Here is a 21,069-nt window from a genome sequence, read left to right on the forward strand (position 1 = left end):
AAACAATGTCCTTTTCTATGACAACAGATACTATCTTCAAACCAAAGGTGTAGCGATGTATACCCCATGTGCCAATGCCTATGCCAACTTGGCATTGGCGCATTGGGAAGATACCCTTGTTTTCAATGACACCAATGTGTTTTTGAGGCACCTCAAATATTACAATAGATTTGTAGATGATGTCTTCATCTTGTGGGGAGGCACAGTTGAACAGCTTTTTGAGTTTGTGTCTTATTTAAATAATACAACGGATTTCCTTGGTTTTGACTGCTGTCATTCTGACAAAGAGATTGCTTTTCTTGATGTGAAGATTATTAAGACATCTAATGGCTTTGAAACAGAACTCTTCAGGAAAGACTGCTGGAAAAACAATCTGTTACACCGGAACAGCATGCATCCCAGGCATGTTTATGAGAACATAGTGACCAACCAGATATTGAGGGTGTCTAGGTTGACCACTCAGGACACCACATATGACAGTCAGAAGATGCAATTAGCCAGTAATTTTATTGATAGAGGATATAACAAAAACAAGGTACACAAAAACATCTCACTAGGAGATCGCCTTAGACCTGGTCGAGGGGTCCCCTTTATCAGGAGAACATACACATCCTCCATCTGGCTCTGACAGGAATACACATTCCTTTAATAGGATTGTTATTCCCTTTACCAACAAGAATAGTCATGTTTTATAAGTTCTTAACAACAATTGGAAGCTGTTAATGATTGATGAAGGAATAAGGAACCTGGTAGATGCTAGACCCCATGTAGCTTATAGGAATTTGCAGTCACTAAATAGGTTGCTTTGCTATGACAGGAAGCCAGCGGTTGCTAGGGCATTGAGCAAGAATGGCACATATTCCTGTCATTCTTGCAACCAATGTAGATTCATAGCTGTTTCTGACTGTTTCACACATCCTTTTACTGGATGTAGGTATGTGTCTAAGTTTTATGCTGATTGTAGATCAGCTAATTTGGTTTACGTGGCAGAATGCCAGCTATGCAAATTGCTTTATATCGGCATGACGACTAGGACCTTACGAGAGCGCATGAGGGAACATATCTATGCAATTGAGAAAGCCAATACTACCAATGCCTTGGCCAAGCATATTCTCTAGATAATGGTTCCTCACACAATTTTAAATATAGGGCCTTGGAACTGGTTAATAAAGGAGGTAGATTGGGCAATGTTAGGAATCGTACTGAAGAGAGGGAAGGGAAATGGATTTTAAAACTACAAGCCCATAGATTTGGGCTGAATGATAGACTAACACTAACACCTTTCCTTACTAATAGACCATTAAGGCATTAATTCTATGTGTTTCCCATTTCATTACAGGTTGCTGATGTTCCTAATTAGCTTTTTAACTACTTTTTGCATTTGATTTGTTCATTTGAATGAGATGATGATGTCACTTGATGTATATAAGAGTTGTCAGTTACTGCATTTGATGTCTGATGAAGCGTTGATTACAACGTGAAAGCGCTTACCACTGCAGTTCTTTTGTTCGTTTGTATGGTTTTAATATTTTATTATATTAAACCCTGGACTTTTATTCATTTGGACTGTGATTTTTGTTTATTCGTTCACTTGGATGCTTGGACAGATTTCTGTCACTACAGTTCATGGTGCACACCTCTGATTTTTACTGCATTCATATCTAGCTTTGTTCAGCTACATCATCCTGCTACATTTGCTTTATATAGCTGTAGACAAGTGTGGATGTTTGGTATATCAGACAATCATACTATCTGCATATTGCAGACTGAGAGCAACATATCCAGATTTTGGGATACACATTCCAGATACAGCAACACTTTGAACAGATTTCGCTGTTTGGTTTTGCTTCTCACATGCATTTCATTCTGTCTTGACTGCAGTATACTTTATTCAGGGGTTATTACTACTGTATTGCTGGATTGGGTTATATGTGGTTATAGGGTGGGGTGAAGCAAATAATATTAACACCTTCGAATACCAATACATATGCTGTACATTTCTAATAGCTGCACATATAGGTTCATAGGTTCATAGGTTCATACTAGGCTATCTGCCCAAGGGCATTTATAAGCCTAGCCCTGAGTTTTGTGGCTTTCACCACCCCTTTAGTTTGGAGGATACTATGCCCATTATTTTGCTGTGCCTCTGTCAAGCAGTGATACTGAGATAATCCCTGGGGGTATATCTGCGATCTCCCATCCATTGGTCAAGATTTCTCTTGAACAAAGCCAGCGAGGTGCTCTGCCTCACATGTACTGGGATTTTGTTCCACAGCATAGGGAGTCTCTGGGTAATGAATCTGTCCCTCCAGCATGTCCTATTAATAACCGTGTCAAGGTTTAGGTCTCCCGCCCTTGTAGTTCTGAGGGATCTGGATTTTTTGAGTTGAAGCATGTTCATCAATTCTGGGTTGGACATGGCCTTGTATGTCAGGCACAGGTCACCTCTGAGCAGACGGTAAGCGACTGAATAGAGCTGAAGTTCCTTCAGTCGGGCAGCATAGGACATATTTTTGAGACCCTTTATCCTTTTGGTGAGGAACTTTTGGGGCCTTTCCAACTGCTGCAGGTGTCGTGTCAGATACATTCCGAATGGGGCATTGTACTCAATCATTGGTCTGATGAGTGATGAGTACAGGGGGATGATGACTTCCCTTGATCTAGATGTGAATCCCTTCATGATCAGGTGGGCAATGTAGAAGGTCTTCCTAACTACTTTGGCGATGTGAGTGTCAAATGAGAGGTTACTGTCAACCTGGGTACCCAGGTCCCTGATAACCTCTTCTGTGCTTAGTGGGTTGCCACATATATGGTAGCTAGGGGTAACCTTGTTTTTCCCGAAGGGTATGACTATGCATTTTTTGGCGTTTAACTTTAGGCCATGGCTCTGGCACCAGTTTTCCGTTTCTATAAGACCCTTTTGAAGGATATCTGTGTCAGATGTGTTCTCAACTATGGCGCCCAGTTTGCAGTCATCTGCAAATTTTGTCAGCCATAATCCTCCTGTGTTTGCTTGTACTTCTGAAAAGTAGATGCCGAACAGGAGAGGGCCCAGGACTGAGCCCTGTGGGACACCACTTGTGACAGGCTTTGAGTCTGACATGGCGCCAGCAACTCTGACCCTGTGGGTTCTGTCACTTAGCCAATTTGCAACACATCTTGTGACGTATGGGTTTACATTTAAGCTGATGAGTTTTTCAATGATACCTGAGTGGGGTATTGTGTCGAAAGCCTTTGCCAGGTCGAGGTAGGCTGTGTGGACTGCCTTTCCCTCATCAATGGCCTTGGTGACTGTTTCGAAAAAGTCAACCAGGTTTAAAAGGCATGATCTGCCCTTGACAAAGCCAAACTGGGTCGGATCCAAGGTCTGCAAGTCTCCTATGTCTTTATTTATGAGTTCCATTATGATCCTCTCCATAGCTTTGCAGATCAAGCTTGTCAAACTGATGGGGTGGTAATTTCCTGGGTCGGTGGAGGCACCGCCTTTATGAAGTGGGACCACAGTTGCTGTATGCCACTCCTTAGGCACGTATCCTGAGGTGAGGCTAAGATTAAACAGCTGCCCTAACTGTGGGTTTAATTCCTCATTGAGTTCATGGAGCACACATCCGGGGACACCATCTGGTCCCATGGATGCTGTGTTTTTTGCCTTGGAGAGAGCAGTTCTCACCTGAGTGTTAGAGATGTTTGGGTGGCTATAATTCTCTGGTATAGATATCTCACCTTTTGGGGGGGGGGAGTTTGCACTGAACCTGTCAGCCAGTATGTTGGCAATGTCTGTAGGTTCAGTAATTTTTACATCATTTTGAACTAATTCTGTGCATATCTGGGAGTTTCCTCCCAGGTTTGTAACATAGCTAAAGAAGGCCTTATGATTGTCCTTTGAGTCCTTAGCGACTCTTCTCTCAAAATTTGCCTTGGATGATTTTATGAGAGATCTTAGTTTTTTACTTATAATGATCAAGGGTGTTTTCCCTTTTAAGGATTTTGCTCTACCTTGTAGTAGCTTCCTCCTTTTGTTGTAGAGCTTGTTTATGGCTGGGGTCCACCAAACTGGACGCTTGCCTTTGGTACAAAGAGTCTTTGTTTTGTTTGGGATTGCCTGATCCATGCAGTCCTGTAGGTGCTGGTAGAAGGCATTTGTAAGTGATTCAGCGGCTTGAGTAATGGTTTCCGCAGTCTCGGGGGCCGTAAAAGAGACCACGCTAGCCTTTAGAAGTGTGAAGTCGGCTTTTGAGAAGTTCTTCACTGTGGTCTTTTTTATCTCCGGTGGGGGCTTTGTATTTGGTTCCTGTGTTCCTCCATTTTCTTGTATATACACACTACTGTTCTAACTACAGTTTCCAATATGATAACTACTTCAACTTGGTGATAGGACTGTTACTGCAACATCAATATACATTTTATTGTTCTTCATACGCATTCATATCTAGCTTTGTTCAGCTACATCATCCTGCTACATTTGCTTTATATAGCTATAGACAAGTGTGGATGTTTGGTATATCAGACAATCATACTATCTGCATATTGCAGACTGAGAGCAACATATCCAGATTTTGGGATACACATTCCAGATGCAGCAACACTTTGAACAGATTTTGCTGTTTGGTTTGGATTCTCACATGCATTTCATTCTGTACTGACTGCAGTATACTTTATTCAGGGGTTATTACTACTGTATTGCTGGATTCATGACACTTTCTCACACTCTCTCACTTGTTTTCATTTTACTATTCAGGATGGTACTTACTTCTAGGCTTTATTGACATGTTTTACCTGTAGTTATTACAATCCTTTCCAGCAGTCTCACTTCTGTCATGTTTCAGTATTTCAACAGGGATATATTTCACACATGTAATTTCATCATCTTCTGCAGCTATACTTTTCAGCCTGCTGCAGGTTGTGTACTATTTTCTTACAGGTGGGGCATTTTTATTTCAGAATTTATGTCAAACATTTTCATTTTTCTGTTTGGCTTACAGGTTGCAACACACTTTTGTAATCAAGCAATACTTGCAAACACTTTCACACTGTTACTTGCACATTTTATTCCTTAGTGACTTCACTGAACTCTTTTGCTGACTGTCATACTTTTATATTTCTTTACAGTTACTGGTAGAGGATTACTGACCTGCCTGGTGGCGCAACTGCACCAGCCTATCGCCATAGGCTCTGCGGTCCACAGAACGGACACCTGCAGCTGTAATATAAATGAAGTAATATTGGAATACACATCTCCATAATATCAGCTAGTTTAATTTCTTACATACATAATTAAATGTAACTTACTCAGTAGTGGGGCGTTGGGCATTTGCCGGGCCTCCTGGATCCAAAGGTTCAATTGGTCCTGCTTGTGTCTCTTCAGGTCCGCATGGTGGTGACAGACCTGCTCACCAGTCCTTGGAATCCCTGTGGCACTGGTGAGATCATGAGCCAACCGGTCCCACGCCTCAGCCCTATATGCTCCCCACAGGACCTGGCCCTGCATGAGTTGGGCCTCATGATTGTGGACTAGGAGCCAGACCATGTACCTGGACTCCTCAACACCCCACCTCTGTGCTCGAAAGCAACTACCCTCTCCTACTCCTGTCATTCTGGCTGCGTCAGTTCTACAATCGTTTATGCTGTGTATTCCCACCTATGGGGCTTATATAGTCCATTTTTCCCGCACATATCTGTGATTGGCCATTTTGGAATTGTATCAACTTCAGTATACCAGCATTGTCATGCTCCAGTTTGTATTCATTCCTATATATTAGCTATTATTGCATTTATAGGTACTGCTGTCATGGCTTAGTGGTTCAGTACCTTGACTATGGTATATAGTATCCTGGGTTCGAACCTGGCCATTACTTTTTATTTTTTATGACTGTCTAGACAAGCTGAGGGGTGTGTCTGTGTAAAGGCAGTTTTGATACGGTTTGCTCAACATTGCCCGTCGGTTAGCTTGTTTGCGCGGTGCGCAGCTCCGCGCAAATGGGGTACGCTGGTTTAAGCCTCATTTGGCTATCAGCACGCATATTACACTCAGCTTAGTTAGGGGCACATAGATTTAGTGTGTTAAACCACTGCTCAGCTACGGGCACTCATTTTGCACCAGTTAAACCACTGCTCACCTACGGGCAGATGCACTCACACCGTTAAACTGTAGCTCAGCTATGGGCACATCTGGCATTTTTTATTGTTTTGTTACCTCACATTTCTTCAATATAAATGGGCTATTTCATTACATTTTACATAAAATGTGATTTTATGTGTACATATTTGTCAGGGACTTGTTTCGTGCTTATTTTGATAAAAATAAAAATTGGTGTTGTGGGGGCTCGAACCATGAATTCCTGCACTTCAGCCAACATCTTTACCGCTACGCTATTCCTTCTTGGCTTATTTTGCATATTTAGTTCTTATATGCTTTCCCACTGACTGCTAACTGTAGCTGTGCTACGGGCACGCCCGCGCAAACGAGTGCTCTCACGGTTAAACATCTTTACAATTTAAAAAAAAATTATGTGGTGTTCATTTGTACATTTTATGTTCGTAGTCTGTGGGGACATGTGTTGTGTTGTGTTTATTCACATTTCCATGGACTCTGTCGTGGGTGTTTACTTTGGGCACTTTTACTCTTCTGGGGGCGTGTCCGCTTACAGGGCTTGGCCTACAGACACGCCCCCTACTGTCTTACACGGACCGTGTTAGCCTTGGGTGTGATTCATGAATATGCAGAGCATGCTGACATCACTCCGTTTAACTGCAGCCTCCGTGTATGAGTTATAACTCTTACACGGAGGCTTCGTGAATCCTGCCCTATGAGTATTTGCATTTAGTATTTGTAGCTCTTTGCATAGAATGTACCACATTCTGTGTTGGCAAGACTAACAGAAGGCATAGAGACAGAGCAGCACAACAAATATATTATATTAAAAAGTTAAATTCAAGTAACGCTCTTGGAAAACATGTTATGGAGTTGGGTCCTATACATACTTTTACGTTTTGTGTTTTACATTTGGTTATCAATAGTATAAGGAGAGACAATATTATTAATAAAACAGAGTGTTAGGAATTAGAATAGGTAACTGGGTTAAATGTAGATGGTGGCACAGTGGTGCAGTGTGTAGATCAGAGTGTGTAATATACCTTTAAGAAGCATTCCAGTCAGTGGGCACATGCATATAACTACTGAGCACATGCAAGCAAAAGTGTCATTTTGAGTGAGCAGCCAGAGTGAGAGCATGCATGTCTGTAGTAGTCAGTTAGATAGAAATTTGTTTAAGTTTAATGTTCCTGCCATTCATCCTGATGTGTTTGTATGCAATAAACTACTTAAATAAACACCCAAGCCTCCTAGTCTTTTTAGAATGTTCAAGACAGGCAACAGGGTGTCAGAATGGGATCCAGAGTTACAGCCATGAGGTAACCAGTTATAAGTGGAGGAATATATAGCAGTGGATCATCCCAACTGCTCAAACTACCCCAACCAGATCAGAAACAAATTCCAAGTACTAGAACTCCCTTAAATGATTTCTTTCACTATGAATATAAAACAAAGCATTCAGAACACTCAAAATGAATTTCTTATTAAATGAAATGTTTGGAACTGTGACATATTGATAAAAATATTCAAAATAAGTATGAAAACATTTGAAACAATATTCAAATTGTGCTACATTTTTACATCACCTAAAGCTATTCAAAATATCTGAAGTATGCAAAGTGTTAGCAAGTGTGTGCAGTATTATAGTGCAGTTATTTTGCAATGTGCAGTCATTTCATAGAATATTTCACAAAGTACAGTCTTTCAAAGAGTTTGTTGTGCATTTGAATATTATTACAAGTACCTGCTGTATCTGCATGTCCATACATAATTACAAGGGACAAGAGTGCATTGTGCTTTACTATAATTTGTGGGTATGGCAGAAGGATTTTGCAGACCTGCACTGCTTGTGCTTGATAACAGTATTGCATAAAATTGGAGAGAGTTTGAGTAGGAATGTGATATTTTTCATACAGCCTGCTTTTTCTGACAAAGACATACATACAAAGGTATTTATTCTGCTTAATCTAGTTGGTTCAGAAGCCATTGAAAGAGAGCATTAATTTGTGTATGCACCAGGCTAAAATGTGGGAAGACCCTGAATGCTTAAAATGCAAATTTAGAGAAATGTGTAACCCACAAATAAATATTACAATAGAAAAACATTTATTTTATGCAAGAGATCAAAAGCTATAGCAAACCTCATAGTCAACTGTCATAACTGTGGTTGTAATCACAAACCCAAATGAGAAAAGTGCATAGCTTTTGATTAGCCATGCAAATCTTCAAAAAGTGAAATAATTTCAAAAGGTTTCATAAATCAAACAGGACACAATCTTTAATTAAGAAAGTGTATACAAAGAGGCAAGTCAATCAGTTAGAAAGCTGCAAACCTATTTTTTATGCTGATGGTGTGTCCGTGCTTGATGAAGCAGTCAATGTGGTACATTTATGGGCAAAAAAATGAAATCTTTTGTACTGTTCATATTAATCCGAGGCTCATAGAGCTCAAAGTAGATACTGGGTCAAAGTGCAATGTTATGTCAGCAGAAACGTTTGCCAGAGTACGAGCTGCAGAACAACTTGATTTGACAAAATGTGAGAAGGTTGTTGCTTATGGTGGTGAAGAGATTCAAACTGAAGGCTCAGTAGTGCTTTCATGTTACTTTGCTGGGAACAGCTATGCCTTGCAGTTTTATGTAGACAAGAGACATGTGCAGTTATTGTTAGGCCTCAGAAATAACTGAAAATGGGACTGATTTCACTTAATGAAGACTTTCACCATATAAGCCTGAATGAGAACAGCTCAAATTTCACCCAAACTATATTTTCTGAGTATGCTCACATAAACTAGGCAAACTACAGGTTATGTACTCCATGAAGTTAGACCCAGAGGCCAGCCCATTTATCAGACCAGCACAGAAAATTCCAGTAGCTATGCAGAACATAGTCAATGCTGAGTTAGACAAAATGGTGCAGCTAGGAGTAATTTGTCCAGTAAAAGACCCAACTGAATGGGTATCTTCCATGGTAGTAGCTCATAAGAAAAGCTGAGATGATATTGGAATATGTATTGATCCAAGAGACTTGCAAAGACCTCATCATCCAATGTGCACAGTCAAGGAGGGTGCTGCCCTCATGCCCAATGCCACTGTTTTTTTTTCTGTTTTAGAGGCAAAGAGCTCATTTTGGCAAAATTCACTTGACTGAAAATCTTAATTGCTAACCACATTTGGTACACCATTCAGGAGGTACAGATTTCTGAGAATGCCATTTGGAATGAATTCTGCCAGTGAAGTCTTTCAATGTGCAATGGAGCAAATTTTTTCTGGCTATCCATATACTATTATAATAGATGATATTCTAGTAGGAGGCAATGGTGAAGTCAAACATGATAGAACCCTCAAGAAAGATTTGAAAAGAGCGTGTGAAGTGAATCTTAAGCTGAACCCTCAGAAGTGCAAATTCAGGCTACGAGAAGTTACTTATGTTGGTCATTTGTTTTCCAATTTACGTTTACAACCAGATCCTTCCAAACAAACAGCAACTCTTGAGATACCAGTTCCAGACAATGTTCAAACCCTACAACAATTTTTTGGCATGGTCAACTTTATAGGCAAGTTCATTCCAGATTTAAGCCAACTTTCAGCACCGCTAAGAGAACTGACATGCAAAGATGTAATTTGGTCATGGTCAGACCAACACCAAAGTGTACTTGATGTCCTGAAACAGAAAATTGGTAGTCCACCAACTCTGCATTACTATGATGTTCTACCAAATTAGTGGCAACCCCCTAAGCACACAACCTGTGGTGAAAGACCTGGGTACACAAGTTGACAACAATCTCACATTTTACCATCAAGTAGCGACAATGGTCAGAAAAGCCTCTTACTTGGTTCATCTCATAAGTAAAGGGGTTGCATACAGAAAAAAGAAGGTTATTACCTCTCTGTACTTCTCCCTCATTAGGCCAATAATTGAGTACAATGCCCCGTTTGGTATGTACCTCTCCAAACACCTGCACCAACTGGAAAGACCAAAGTAATACCTCACAAAGAGAATCCATGGCCTTCAACACCTGTCCTATGTGGACAGGCTCAAATCACTATCACTCTACTCTGTATCACACAGATTGCTCAGAGGTTATCTATGTCTCACCTACAAGGCAATCACAGATCCTGCTCTACTAGAGATGCTCCATATCCATATGTCTAACTGCTCATGTAGTACCCAATCGAAAGGCTTAAATCTAATATGTGACTTAACAAAACCTGCTGGAGGCTTGTCTCCCAAAGGTTACCCCATCTCTGGAATAGAATCCCCATACATGTCAAACAAAGTATGTTGCTGACCCTCTTCAAGCATAGCCTTAATGACTGGATGGGCAACCACAAATTTATCCCAGGGGTTCAACCTGTGTCCCTCATTAACAGGGGTGACAGGTAGTGATTGAGGTTTCTCTTTTGGGGATAAACTTTCGGCTAGGCTTGTAAGGGCCCCAGAGCCATTAGCTTAGTAATGTCCTATGATCCTATGTTCACAAACCAGTTACTCTTTCCTGTGATGCTTCCAAGTTTGGTCTAGATGCAGTCATTCTTCAAGAGAGTAAACCAGTAGCCTATGCTTCAAGAACTCTTACCCAAAATTAGATGCAATATGCCCAGATTGAGAAAGAGCTTTTGGCAATTGTGTTTGCATGTTTGAAGTTTTATGATTACACTTATGGCCAACCTATCCAGATCGAAACTGACCACCAACCTCTAGTTACTATTTTGAGAAAGCCAATGCATGATCTCCTGGCAGATTGCAACGTATGATGCTCAAATTGCAAAAGTGCAATTTCAATATTGTTTGCACAAAAGGCAAGCTTCTTTATCACATTGATACCTTATCCAAATCTCTGAGAAAAAACACAGAACAGCATAACAATGAACAACTTGATTTCAAGGTCATGGAAGTGAGACATTTTTCTTCCACACATCTTGATGAGCTTAGAACTCACACAGCTTCAGATACAATTTTTCAGAAGCTAAACATCTTCATCAGTGAAGGATGGCCTTCAAAGCAATCTTGTTTATCAGTAGAAGTGCAGCAGTATTTTCCATACAGAGATGAGATTTTGTCAGACAGTGGTTATCATCATGAAAGTTCTTAAAGCTATTGTTCCAAAATCCTTGCAATAAGAGTACATTAAATCTTACATCATGGCCACCCAGCAACTGCCTCTAGCAGAAGAAGGGTAAGAGGACTAGTATTTTAGACTTCTATGTCAAGAAATATCTTGAAAGTACTTTCATCTTGTTCAGTATGTATAAAGCTGCATCACCAAAAATAACCACTTCAGTTAAGCCAGATTCCTTAACTACCTTGGTCAGCAGTAGCCACAGATATCTTCGAGTGGAATGGTCAACATTACTTGGTCAGCCAGAGTGAGAGCATGCATGACTGTAGTAGTCAGCTAGTTAGATAGTTCACCTAGGTTTAATGTTCCTGCCTACCATCCCAATGTGTATGTATGCAATAAAGTACTTAAATGAACACCCAAGCCTCATCATCTTTTTAGTATGTACAAGACAAGTGACACAGTGGTTAGCATTATTGCCTCATAGCAAGAGGTTATTGTCGTTCATCTCACTTGTCTTATCAAGATGGAAGAGATGAACCAGTGTGGGTTATGTTCAAGCAGCTTTATTACATACAAACCCATCAGGAAATGAGGTAAATACCTTTAACTTAGGCTTACAGACTATTTTTCATTCATGTTCACTCTCTGGCTGCACTCTCAAAATGGCACTGGAGATAGCATATGCCTGGTATTTATATGCATGTTCAGTCCTTGAAATATTTCTTAAAGGTACAAAACACACCCACACACATATATTTCACATCCTCCCTCTTTGAGAAATAAGTTATGCATCATTTGTGACATTGATTGGCATGCAATAAATACAGAATCATTTTCTGACATGCAATTATACAAAACTAAAGATATATAGACAATCACATCCAAGTTGCTGTGTATTTCACACTCGGCTTAGAAATGCAGCCATACATGTGATATAAAATCTGGAATCAGGGTTAGCAGCTGGAACTGTCTCTGCTGAATGTTCAGTCTTTGGAAATTCAGAAACATTATCAGGAATGAAAACAGGAGTCTAGATATGTTCTGCAACAGGAACATTGGTTGGATTGCTCTGATATTCAGAGTCTGTATCAAAGGAACACTGCTGTGATATTGGTTCTGATACAGGAAGAAGATGTCTGCGATTTCTCCTGTACTCTACACCATCAGATTTCACAACATAAGATCTCGGTTTGGCACATATACCTGTCACTTGACCAATCCAGTCGAAACCTTTCACCGTTTTTATCCTCACTGTCTCTCCTTTTTTCAAGGAATGAAGAAATCTGCTCATCTTATCATAACTTGACTTCTGAAAATAATGTTTTCTGAGTATTTGTTCTTTGACTGTTCTGTTATTCTTAGTTTAGGCCTCAAAACACTAGAAATGGTAGGCAGTGTTGTTCTGGTTTACCTTGCTAGAAGTCTTTGAGTAGGTTAGACAAGTATATCGTCACTGGGTATGTTTCTGAGATTGAGTAAGTTCAAAAAGACATTGGTATTGTCACACTTTGACTTCTCTAGTAATTGCTTTGCACTCTATACCTCACATTCTGCTACACCATTTGACTGAGGATATTCAAGACTACTGGTAACAAGTACAACGTCCCATTCTCTTGCAAATCTCTGGAACAATTGACTAGTAAATTGCATACCATTGTCAGATATCAGCTTATGCAGACTTCTGTGTACTGAGAAATGACGTTTCAGCTTGTTAATCAGTGAAGTAGACATTAGGTGGGGTAACAAATCAATCTCAAACCAGTTTGAATAAGAATCGACCAACACTAAGTGATGCTTATTGTTCCACTCGAATATGTCAGTGGCAACTGTTGACCAAGGAAGTTTACGAATCTAACTTAGCTAAAGTGGCTCTTTTTGTAAATGTGGTCTAGTACTATTGCACAATGAACAAGTAGAAAGCACTTTGTCAATGTATTTTGCTAGAGAAGGCCAAAATACATGTCTTCTGCCCCTTCTTTTAATAGATTCGGATCCGAGATGACCAAGATGCAAAATCTGGATATATTCACATTGTAAGAAACCAGGAACAACAACTTTAGAACCTTTCAAAATAATGTAATTTTCCATCAACAATTCATCTCTGTAAGAAAATAAGGTTACACTTCAGGAAGTACACTTGATTGTTTTGACAGCCATCCTACCTGGATGTAGGGGTTGAGCTTTTGCAAAACAAGATCAGTCTTTGTATGATCTCTCAGCTCATCAAATCTTGTGGTCAAAAAATTATGCACTTCCATGACGTCAAAGTCAAAATTTTCTACATCAAACTGTTCTGTTGTATTTCTGGACACTCTAGACACGGTATCAGCCAGATAAAGAATTTTGCAATTTGTATAGACCATTTTGAAGTTATACTTTTGTAATTTAAGCATCATTCTTTGCAATCTTACTGGAGAAGAATGCATAGACTTCTTTAAGATAATAACTAGAAATTGATGATCAGTCTCAATCTGGATATCTTGACCATAAATATAATCATGAAACTTGGAACATGCAAACACAACTGGAAAAAATTCCTTCTCGATCTGAGCATATTCCATTTCTATTTGAGTAAGAGTTCTAGATGCATATGCTACTGGTCTACCCTCTTAAAGAAGAACTGTGCCAAGACCAAACTTTGAGGAGTCACAGGAAAGAGTAACTGGTCTATTGACATTATAATACCTTAGTGTAGGTGGGTGATCATCAAATGCTCTCTGGTGCTGTTCCAGCCACGACCATACAACATTCTTGTGTGTTAGCTCTCTCAAAGGCACTGTTAATTCATTGAAATCTGGTATGAATTTGCCCAAATAGTTAACCATACCAAGGAAATGCTGTAGAACTTAATCATTATCTGGAGCAGGCATCTCAAGAATAGCTGCTTGCTTAGATGTGTCTGGTCATAACCCAGAACTGGTAGACAAATGACTTATATATGTGACTTCTGGTAGTCTGAATTTGCACTTTAGAGGATTGAGTTTTAAATTCACTTGAGGTGCTCTGTCCAAACCTTTCTTGAGGTTTCTGTCATGCTCTACTTCACCATTGCCTCTGACTAATAAATCTTCTACTATTATGTCACAAGGATAACCTGAAAAGCTCTGTTCCATTGCAGGTTGGGAGACTTTGCTTGCAGGATTTGTTCCAAATGGCATCCTGAGAAATCTATATCTTCCAAATGGGGTGCTGAATCTAGTCAGTAGTGAAGAGTTGCAATCAATCATTACTTTCCAAAATGAACTCTTTGCATCCAAGAATTAAAATACAGTGGCATTCTGTATTAGAGCTGTGACTTCTTCAACTGTTCGAATGGGATGATGAGGTCTTTTCAATCCCTTATTCAAGTCTTTTGGGTCAATGCATATTCTGATTTCATCTGAGCCTTTTTTGTGAGTTGCTACTATAGATGATACCCATTCATTTGGTTCTGTAACTGGACAAATTACCATTACACCATTTTATCCAATCGGGCTTTAACTTTGTTCTGCATCGCTGTTGCAATTCTTCTTGCTGGTCTGACCACTGGACTGGCCTCTGGGTCTAACCTCATAGAATACACAACTGGAATCTTGCCTAGCTTGTCATCGAAAATATCAGCATATACTGAGAAAATAGTATCAGTGAAGCTAAAACATGAACATAATGTCTCTTTGCTTCTTTCACCAGCAGTAAAACAATAGCACCAATCCAAGGATGAGAAGCAGGCCACAGGCTTTTGATGATCAACGGTCTTTTCCCAGATGATGCAAGGCTCTGTAGGCTTATTGTAGCTTTTTTTCTGGTAGATACCTTGAATAGCAACCAGATCAATCAGCAAGATCCCACACAGACACTCACTGCCCAGTCAGAGACAGTCAGGAATCAATACCTTTTGTTTCTTCTCTCTCACCAGGAGCAAAATACAAGCACAAATTCTAAGCTGGCACCAATGAAGCAAATGTTATAATTTGTGGTGATCAGCAATCTCCAGAAGATAATGTCCCTATGCACTTTTTCTCACCAACAGCAAAACAGAAGCACTAATCCCAAGATGACTACTGAGAGGCAGAATGTGGGTTTAAAATAATTGTTGGTCTTGGACTAGATGTTGCAGATTTTCAAGGTAAGAATGAAAAATGGGTTGATATCCTAAGAGCTGCATTGTACACAAAGCAATTAGATATGAAAGGGGGTGTGACTTAAGGTTTAGCAATCAAAAGGGAGAGCCATTAATTTTAAAAGAGCAAGATAGACTGGAAGGGAGTGGGTACTTAGTATTTTGGCTCTGTAGAATACAGTGGGATGGCCAATAAATTCAAATAGCTCAAAGGGAGCATCTTCACAAAATTATAAATTTGTGCTTACTGACAATAGCCAATGAAAGAGGAGATGGAAGGAAATATGTGATCAAATTAACATGGAAGGGCAACTAGAGAGACAGATGAGTTTGAAAACATAACAGCACCAGGATGGGGGAAAAATTTCTTTCTATGTAACTTGCAAGAGACACAGCTCTGGCCTCTTTCCTAGTTTAAATATGCAGACGTAACACAGAATACAATTAAAGCACAGTGTAAAGAAAATGCAACACAAAATAGAAGAAGGCAATGACACAATGTAACCTACAAGAAAGCAAAAACACAGTAACATTTGCCCTCACAGCAGTCTATGGCAGATTGTGGTGAGCTTTTCCAATAAAGCCTGGCAAAATCATAGGTGATTACTAAGTTAACTGAACCCAGATGGCCTTTTTCAATCCTGCTTCTCAAATATATCTGGCAGTTTGATTCTCTATGGTTGTTTTATAGGGTATATTTGTAGAATTGGCCATGGATGGTCAAGTATTTGCAGGCTGCCTGCATCTGTTACAGACATAGGTGCTAGATCAGGGGTAAATGTCAGATTCTCCATTCACTGGTCCAAGTTATGACTGCATTAGGTTAGGGAAGAGTGCTGAATGACATGGATGGGAAGCCTGATCCAGAGAAGATCTTATATCTGAGACATATACCTGTCCCTCGAGCACATCCTATTTATGCTGCACTTGAGGTTTTGTCCCTAGATCAGGTAATTCTGATGCTATTTGTTCTGCAAATGTGCAACAGCTCAATCAGAGTTGGATCAGAGGATGCTTGGTAGTTCAGGCATAGATCACTTCTCCGCAGCAGGTAAAATACAGAGTATAGAGACAGGACCTTGAGATGGCACACTGTAGTATTCGGGCTGGTAATGTGGTTGTTGTACTGTAGGGGCACTGTGGGGAATTCAACATGTAATGTTGGTTCTGTATTCTCTGGTAACTTGTTGGTTCCGGTGTATGTATGATTTGCAGAAGTTGGAAGCATGTAGCATGGGTGTGCACCTGGAGGCTCTTAATAAATAAAGGCCTTACAACTCCAGAAACCGTGTGGTCTCCTTATTTCCCAGGATATAACATATCGGCGACGAGAATGGGATGCCTCCGAGTCCGCTGCGAGTGAAAACGGTGGGGTGCAGTTCATGTCGGACGACGAAGAGACGGGGCCTGCCGGAGTGATGTCTGGTTCCATGTTGGGGTCACTGGTTGCATACGACTGTCAGACACAGACCTGGGAGGAGTATTGTGAAGTGTTGGAACATTTTTTTGAGGCAAACCAGATAATGGAAGCGGGTCGGAAGCGAGCCATATTGCTGAGCTCGGTGGGCAGCAAGACGTACAGTCTGATGAGGAACTTATTGAGTCCTGATAAACCGGGGGACAAATCGTTCACAGAGTTGACGAGCTTGCTTCAGTCACATTATAACCCGAAGCCGAGTGCAATAGTCCAGAGGTTCAAGTTAAACTCAAGGACTAGAATGGCCAATGAAACGGTAATGGAGTATGTCGCAGTGTTGAGGGAACTGGCGCAACATTGTGATTATGGGGACAGACTGACAGAAATGCTACGAGATAGGCTCGTATGTGGCATTGCAGATGACCGCATACAACGCAGATTGTTAGCGGAGCCTAACTTGTCATTTGAAAAGGCCTTGAAGTTGGCACAGGCCATAGAGACAGCGACTAAAGACATTCGTGATTTACAGCAAAAAAACGTTGAAGGGGTTGGAAGCAGGAGTGCGACCCCACTGCCAGTGCATAAAGTGGTCATGGAGCATAAATCACAAGGGAAGTCTGGTCAGTATGCTTGTTACAGGTGTGGAGGTGAACATCTGTCACGGAACTGTCGTTTTTTGAATGAAAAATGTCATGCTTGTGGAAAAAAGGGCCATGTAAAAAAAATGTGCCGCTCAATGCCCTCTCGGGACCAGCCGAAAAAGGGGGAGGAAAAGAGCAGTATCATGGAAAGGAAGGGAAACCGAAAAATAAAACGGCAGTATGCACACCACATGCGTGAAGGTACAGATCAACAAACCAGGGAAGCCGAAGAAGTGTTTACAATGTTTAACATGAAAGAGGCCAGGTGGGAAAGAGTTGATCCCATTAAAACCCAGTTGGGCTTAAATGGTAAAATGGTGCAGTTTGAAGTGGATACGGGGTGTAGTGTGACAGTTCTGTCAAAGGCTGAGTATGGGAAGTTATGGCCCAGAGAAGCTCCGGAGCTGCAGGATTGTTCGGTGATTTTGAGAACATATACCGGTGAAATAGTTCCCATGTTGGGAATGGTGGAATTGACTGTAAAATATAAAGACAAAGTCAAACAGTTGCCAGTCATGGTGGTAGCAGGTAAAGGACCAAACCTGTTAGGCCGGGCGTGGTTAAAGGAGCTGGACATGGGCTGTCTACAGCTCCATAAAGTAGACCAGCAGGGCCTGACCTTGCAAGAGGTGCTGGAGAACAACGAAGAAGTTTTCAAAGAGGAACTGGGGACCTGGAGGGGTCCACCAGCAAAAATACACGTTAAAGAAAACGGGACGCCAAGATTTTACAAACCCCGACCCGTACCATACGCAATGAAGAAGAAAGTTGAGTTTGAGTTGGAGCGACTCACTAAGCAAGGTATAATCGAACCAGTAAAGTTTGCGGAATGGGCCGCACCAATTGTTCCCGTATTAAAGCCAGATGGTACTGTACGCATATGTGGTGACTACAAGTTAACAGTGAACCAAGTCTTGAAGCTGGAGCAGTATCCCTTGCCAAAGGTGGAGGATGTGTTTGAAAAGCTGTCGGGAGGTGAAAGGTTTAGTAAACTGGACCTCAGTCAGGCATATCAACAAGTAGTGCTGGAAGAAGGGTCAAAGGCGTATGTCACCCTTAACACACACAAAGGTTTGTTCCAAGTCAATCGTTTACCCTTTGGGGTTTCCTCGAGTCCAGCTATTTTCCAGAGAATAATGGAGGGACTGGTGGCAGGAATTCCGAAGGTGGCTGTGTATTTAGACGATATCCTGTTGACGGGTAGGAACATTCGAGAGCATCTGGAGACGCTGAACGAGGTGCTGAGACGACTGCGAGAGGCAGGTCTAAGGGTGAAGCGGAGTAAATGTGCTTTCATGGCAAAGGAAGCAGAGTTCCTGGGTTACAAGGTGGATGCATCAGGCCTACACCCCCTGCGGAACAAGGTGGAAGCCATTCAACAGGCGCCAGCACCCACAAATGTTACAGAACTGAAAGCCTATTTAGGCTTACTCAACTATTATAACAGGTTCCTGCCAAATCTGTCAACACTGTTAGCTCCTTTACATACGCTATTAAGGAAGGAGGCTCAGTGGTCGTGGCAAGAGGAACAGGACAGAGCGTTTGAACAGTCGAAGAAACTAATGCAGTCTTCAGAGGTTTTGGTGCACTACGATAGTCACAAGGACTTAATTTTGTCATGTGATGCCTCACCTTATGGGTTAGGGGCTGTGTTGGCACACCGGATGCCAGATGGACAAGAGAGACCCATTGGGTTCATGTCACGGACTTTAACACCAGCGGAGTCAAACTATTCCCAGCTAGATAAAGAGGGTTTGGCTGTAATGTTTGGAATTAAGCGGTTTCACAAATACCTCTATGGGAGGAAGTTTACTATTTGCACCGATCATAAGCCTTTGTTGTCATTGTTCAACGAGATGAAAGCAGTGCCGCAGATGGTTTCTCCCCGCATTCAGAGATGGGCTGTAACATTGAGAGCTTATGAATACGAGATTGTTTATAAGCCCGGGAAACACCATAGTAATGCGGACGCGCTAAGCCGTCTGCCGCTACCGGGGTATCTCCAGGATGAGGAAGTGGAGGACCGAGTTTTGATGATGGAGGACATCACGTTGGTGTCTGCCAGGGAACTGAGTGAATGGACACGCAAAGACCCGGTGCTAGCTAGAGTGTTTCAGTGGGTCCAGCAAGGCTGGCCAGTCCAACAAATGGATCCAGTTTTTTGGCCTTATGAGGTGAGGAAAACAGAGCTGAGTGTGCAAGCTGGATGCGTATTGTGGGGGGCACGAGTGATAATTCCGTCCCCAGGAAGACGGGCACTTTTACAGCAGTTGCACCAAGGTCATGTGGGCATCACCCGAATGAAGGCCTTAGCCCGAAGTTATTTCTGGTGGCCCAAGTTGGACCACGATATTGAAGTCGCTGTGAATGAGTGTAAAACATGTCAACAACATCGCAACTTGCCTGTGGCGGCGCCACTACACCCATGGGAGTGGCCGAGTAGACCTTGGCAGAGACTTCATATAGATTATGCCGGGCCTTTTATGGGGGAAATGTTTTTGATAATCATGGATGCTCATTCTAAATGGATGGATGCCTATCCCGTCAGAACACCCACTTCCCTCATTACCATTGAATGCTTGAGGAAGAGTTTCAGTAGCCAAGGACTACCAGAGACTATTGTATCAGATAATGCTTCATGTTTCACGAGTGAAGAGTTCAAGGGTTTTCTGAGGAAAAATGGCATCGTACACATCACATCAGCACCATACCATGCATCTTCAAACGGTTGTGCTGAAAGGGCTGTCCAAACTTTTAAGGCAATGATGAAAAAGTCCGGAGGAGGAAGTATGGCAGCAAAAGTGTCAAGGGTGTTATTCAACTACCGTATTACACCCCAGTCTACCACGGGTTTATCACCTGCCGAGATGTTGCAAGGACGGAGATTAAGATCCACGCTGGATCTGGTGCATCTAAACGTCCGAGCTAAGGTAGAGAGGACCCAGTGGAGGCACAAAGAATGTCATGATCGACGACGGAGAGAGAGAAGTTTTCTGGAGGGAGATGCAGTGATGACGCAAAATTTCAGTTATGGACCTAAATGGATTCCAGGGTTCATTGTCAAGAGTACAGGTCCATTATTGTACCAGGTGAGGTTGAATGGAGATGTCTTGGTGAGGAGACATGTAGACCAGATTCTGCGGAGTGAACAGAAGAAGGACTCCATGGAACTGCCGGCCCCGGAAATACCGTTAAGTTCGGAACAAGGGCTCGTAGTGGCAGGAGGATCGCCAATCAAGGGAGACCGTCGGGATGTGGAAGGAGAGGTTCCCGAGGATCCAACCGTTCCAGGGATGGACACACCGATACCTGAAGTGGTAACTGTGACACCGGAGTCACCTAGGGTGGTACCACTGCGCCGTTCTAAGCGTGTGCTGGTTAAACCTAGTTACTTGAAGGACTATCAATGTTAAAAAAAGTGCATGTATAGATTACCAGAACAAAATAGTCGATTGTATGGTAACCAGTTAATAACTAGCCTGTTATTTAGAAGTAAGTGACTAAATGCATTGTTTGGACTTGCTCCCTAGTTTTGCTTATGTAGGGAATTGTGTCATAGCTTAAAAGGGGAGGAATGTAGTATTCGGGCTGGTAATGTGGTTGTTGTACTGTAGGGGCGCTGTGGGGAATTCAACATGTAATGTTGGTTCTGTATTCTCTGGTAACTTGTTGGTTCCGGTGTATGCATGATTTGCAGAAGTTGGAAGCATGTAGCATGGGTGCGCACCTGGAGGCTCTTAATAAAGAAAGGCCTTA

At 41.6% G+C, this 21,069-nt stretch overlaps 1 protein-coding gene across 1 annotated transcript; it reads left to right on the forward strand.

The window, feature by feature from the left end:
- Nucleotides 1-55: 55 nt before the first annotated feature.
- LOC122795926 (uncharacterized protein K02A2.6-like) lies at nt 56-20,351 on the forward strand (the record flags this gene model as incomplete). The annotated part of the gene is made up of 3 exons (XM_044064407.1): nt 56-535; nt 16,797-17,451; nt 17,764-20,351. Coding segments are annotated over exons 1-3 (3,723 nt in total), but the record flags the coding sequence as incomplete, so codon positions are not given.
- Nucleotides 20,352-21,069: the final 718 nt, after the last annotated feature.

The sequence above is a fragment of the Protopterus annectens genome, chromosome 2.part2 (genome assembly GCF_019279795.1).
Source record: "Protopterus annectens isolate FY-2018-M chromosome 2.part2, PAN1.0, whole genome shotgun sequence".
Classification (NCBI taxonomy): Eukaryota; Metazoa; Chordata; order Ceratodontiformes; family Protopteridae; genus Protopterus; species Protopterus annectens.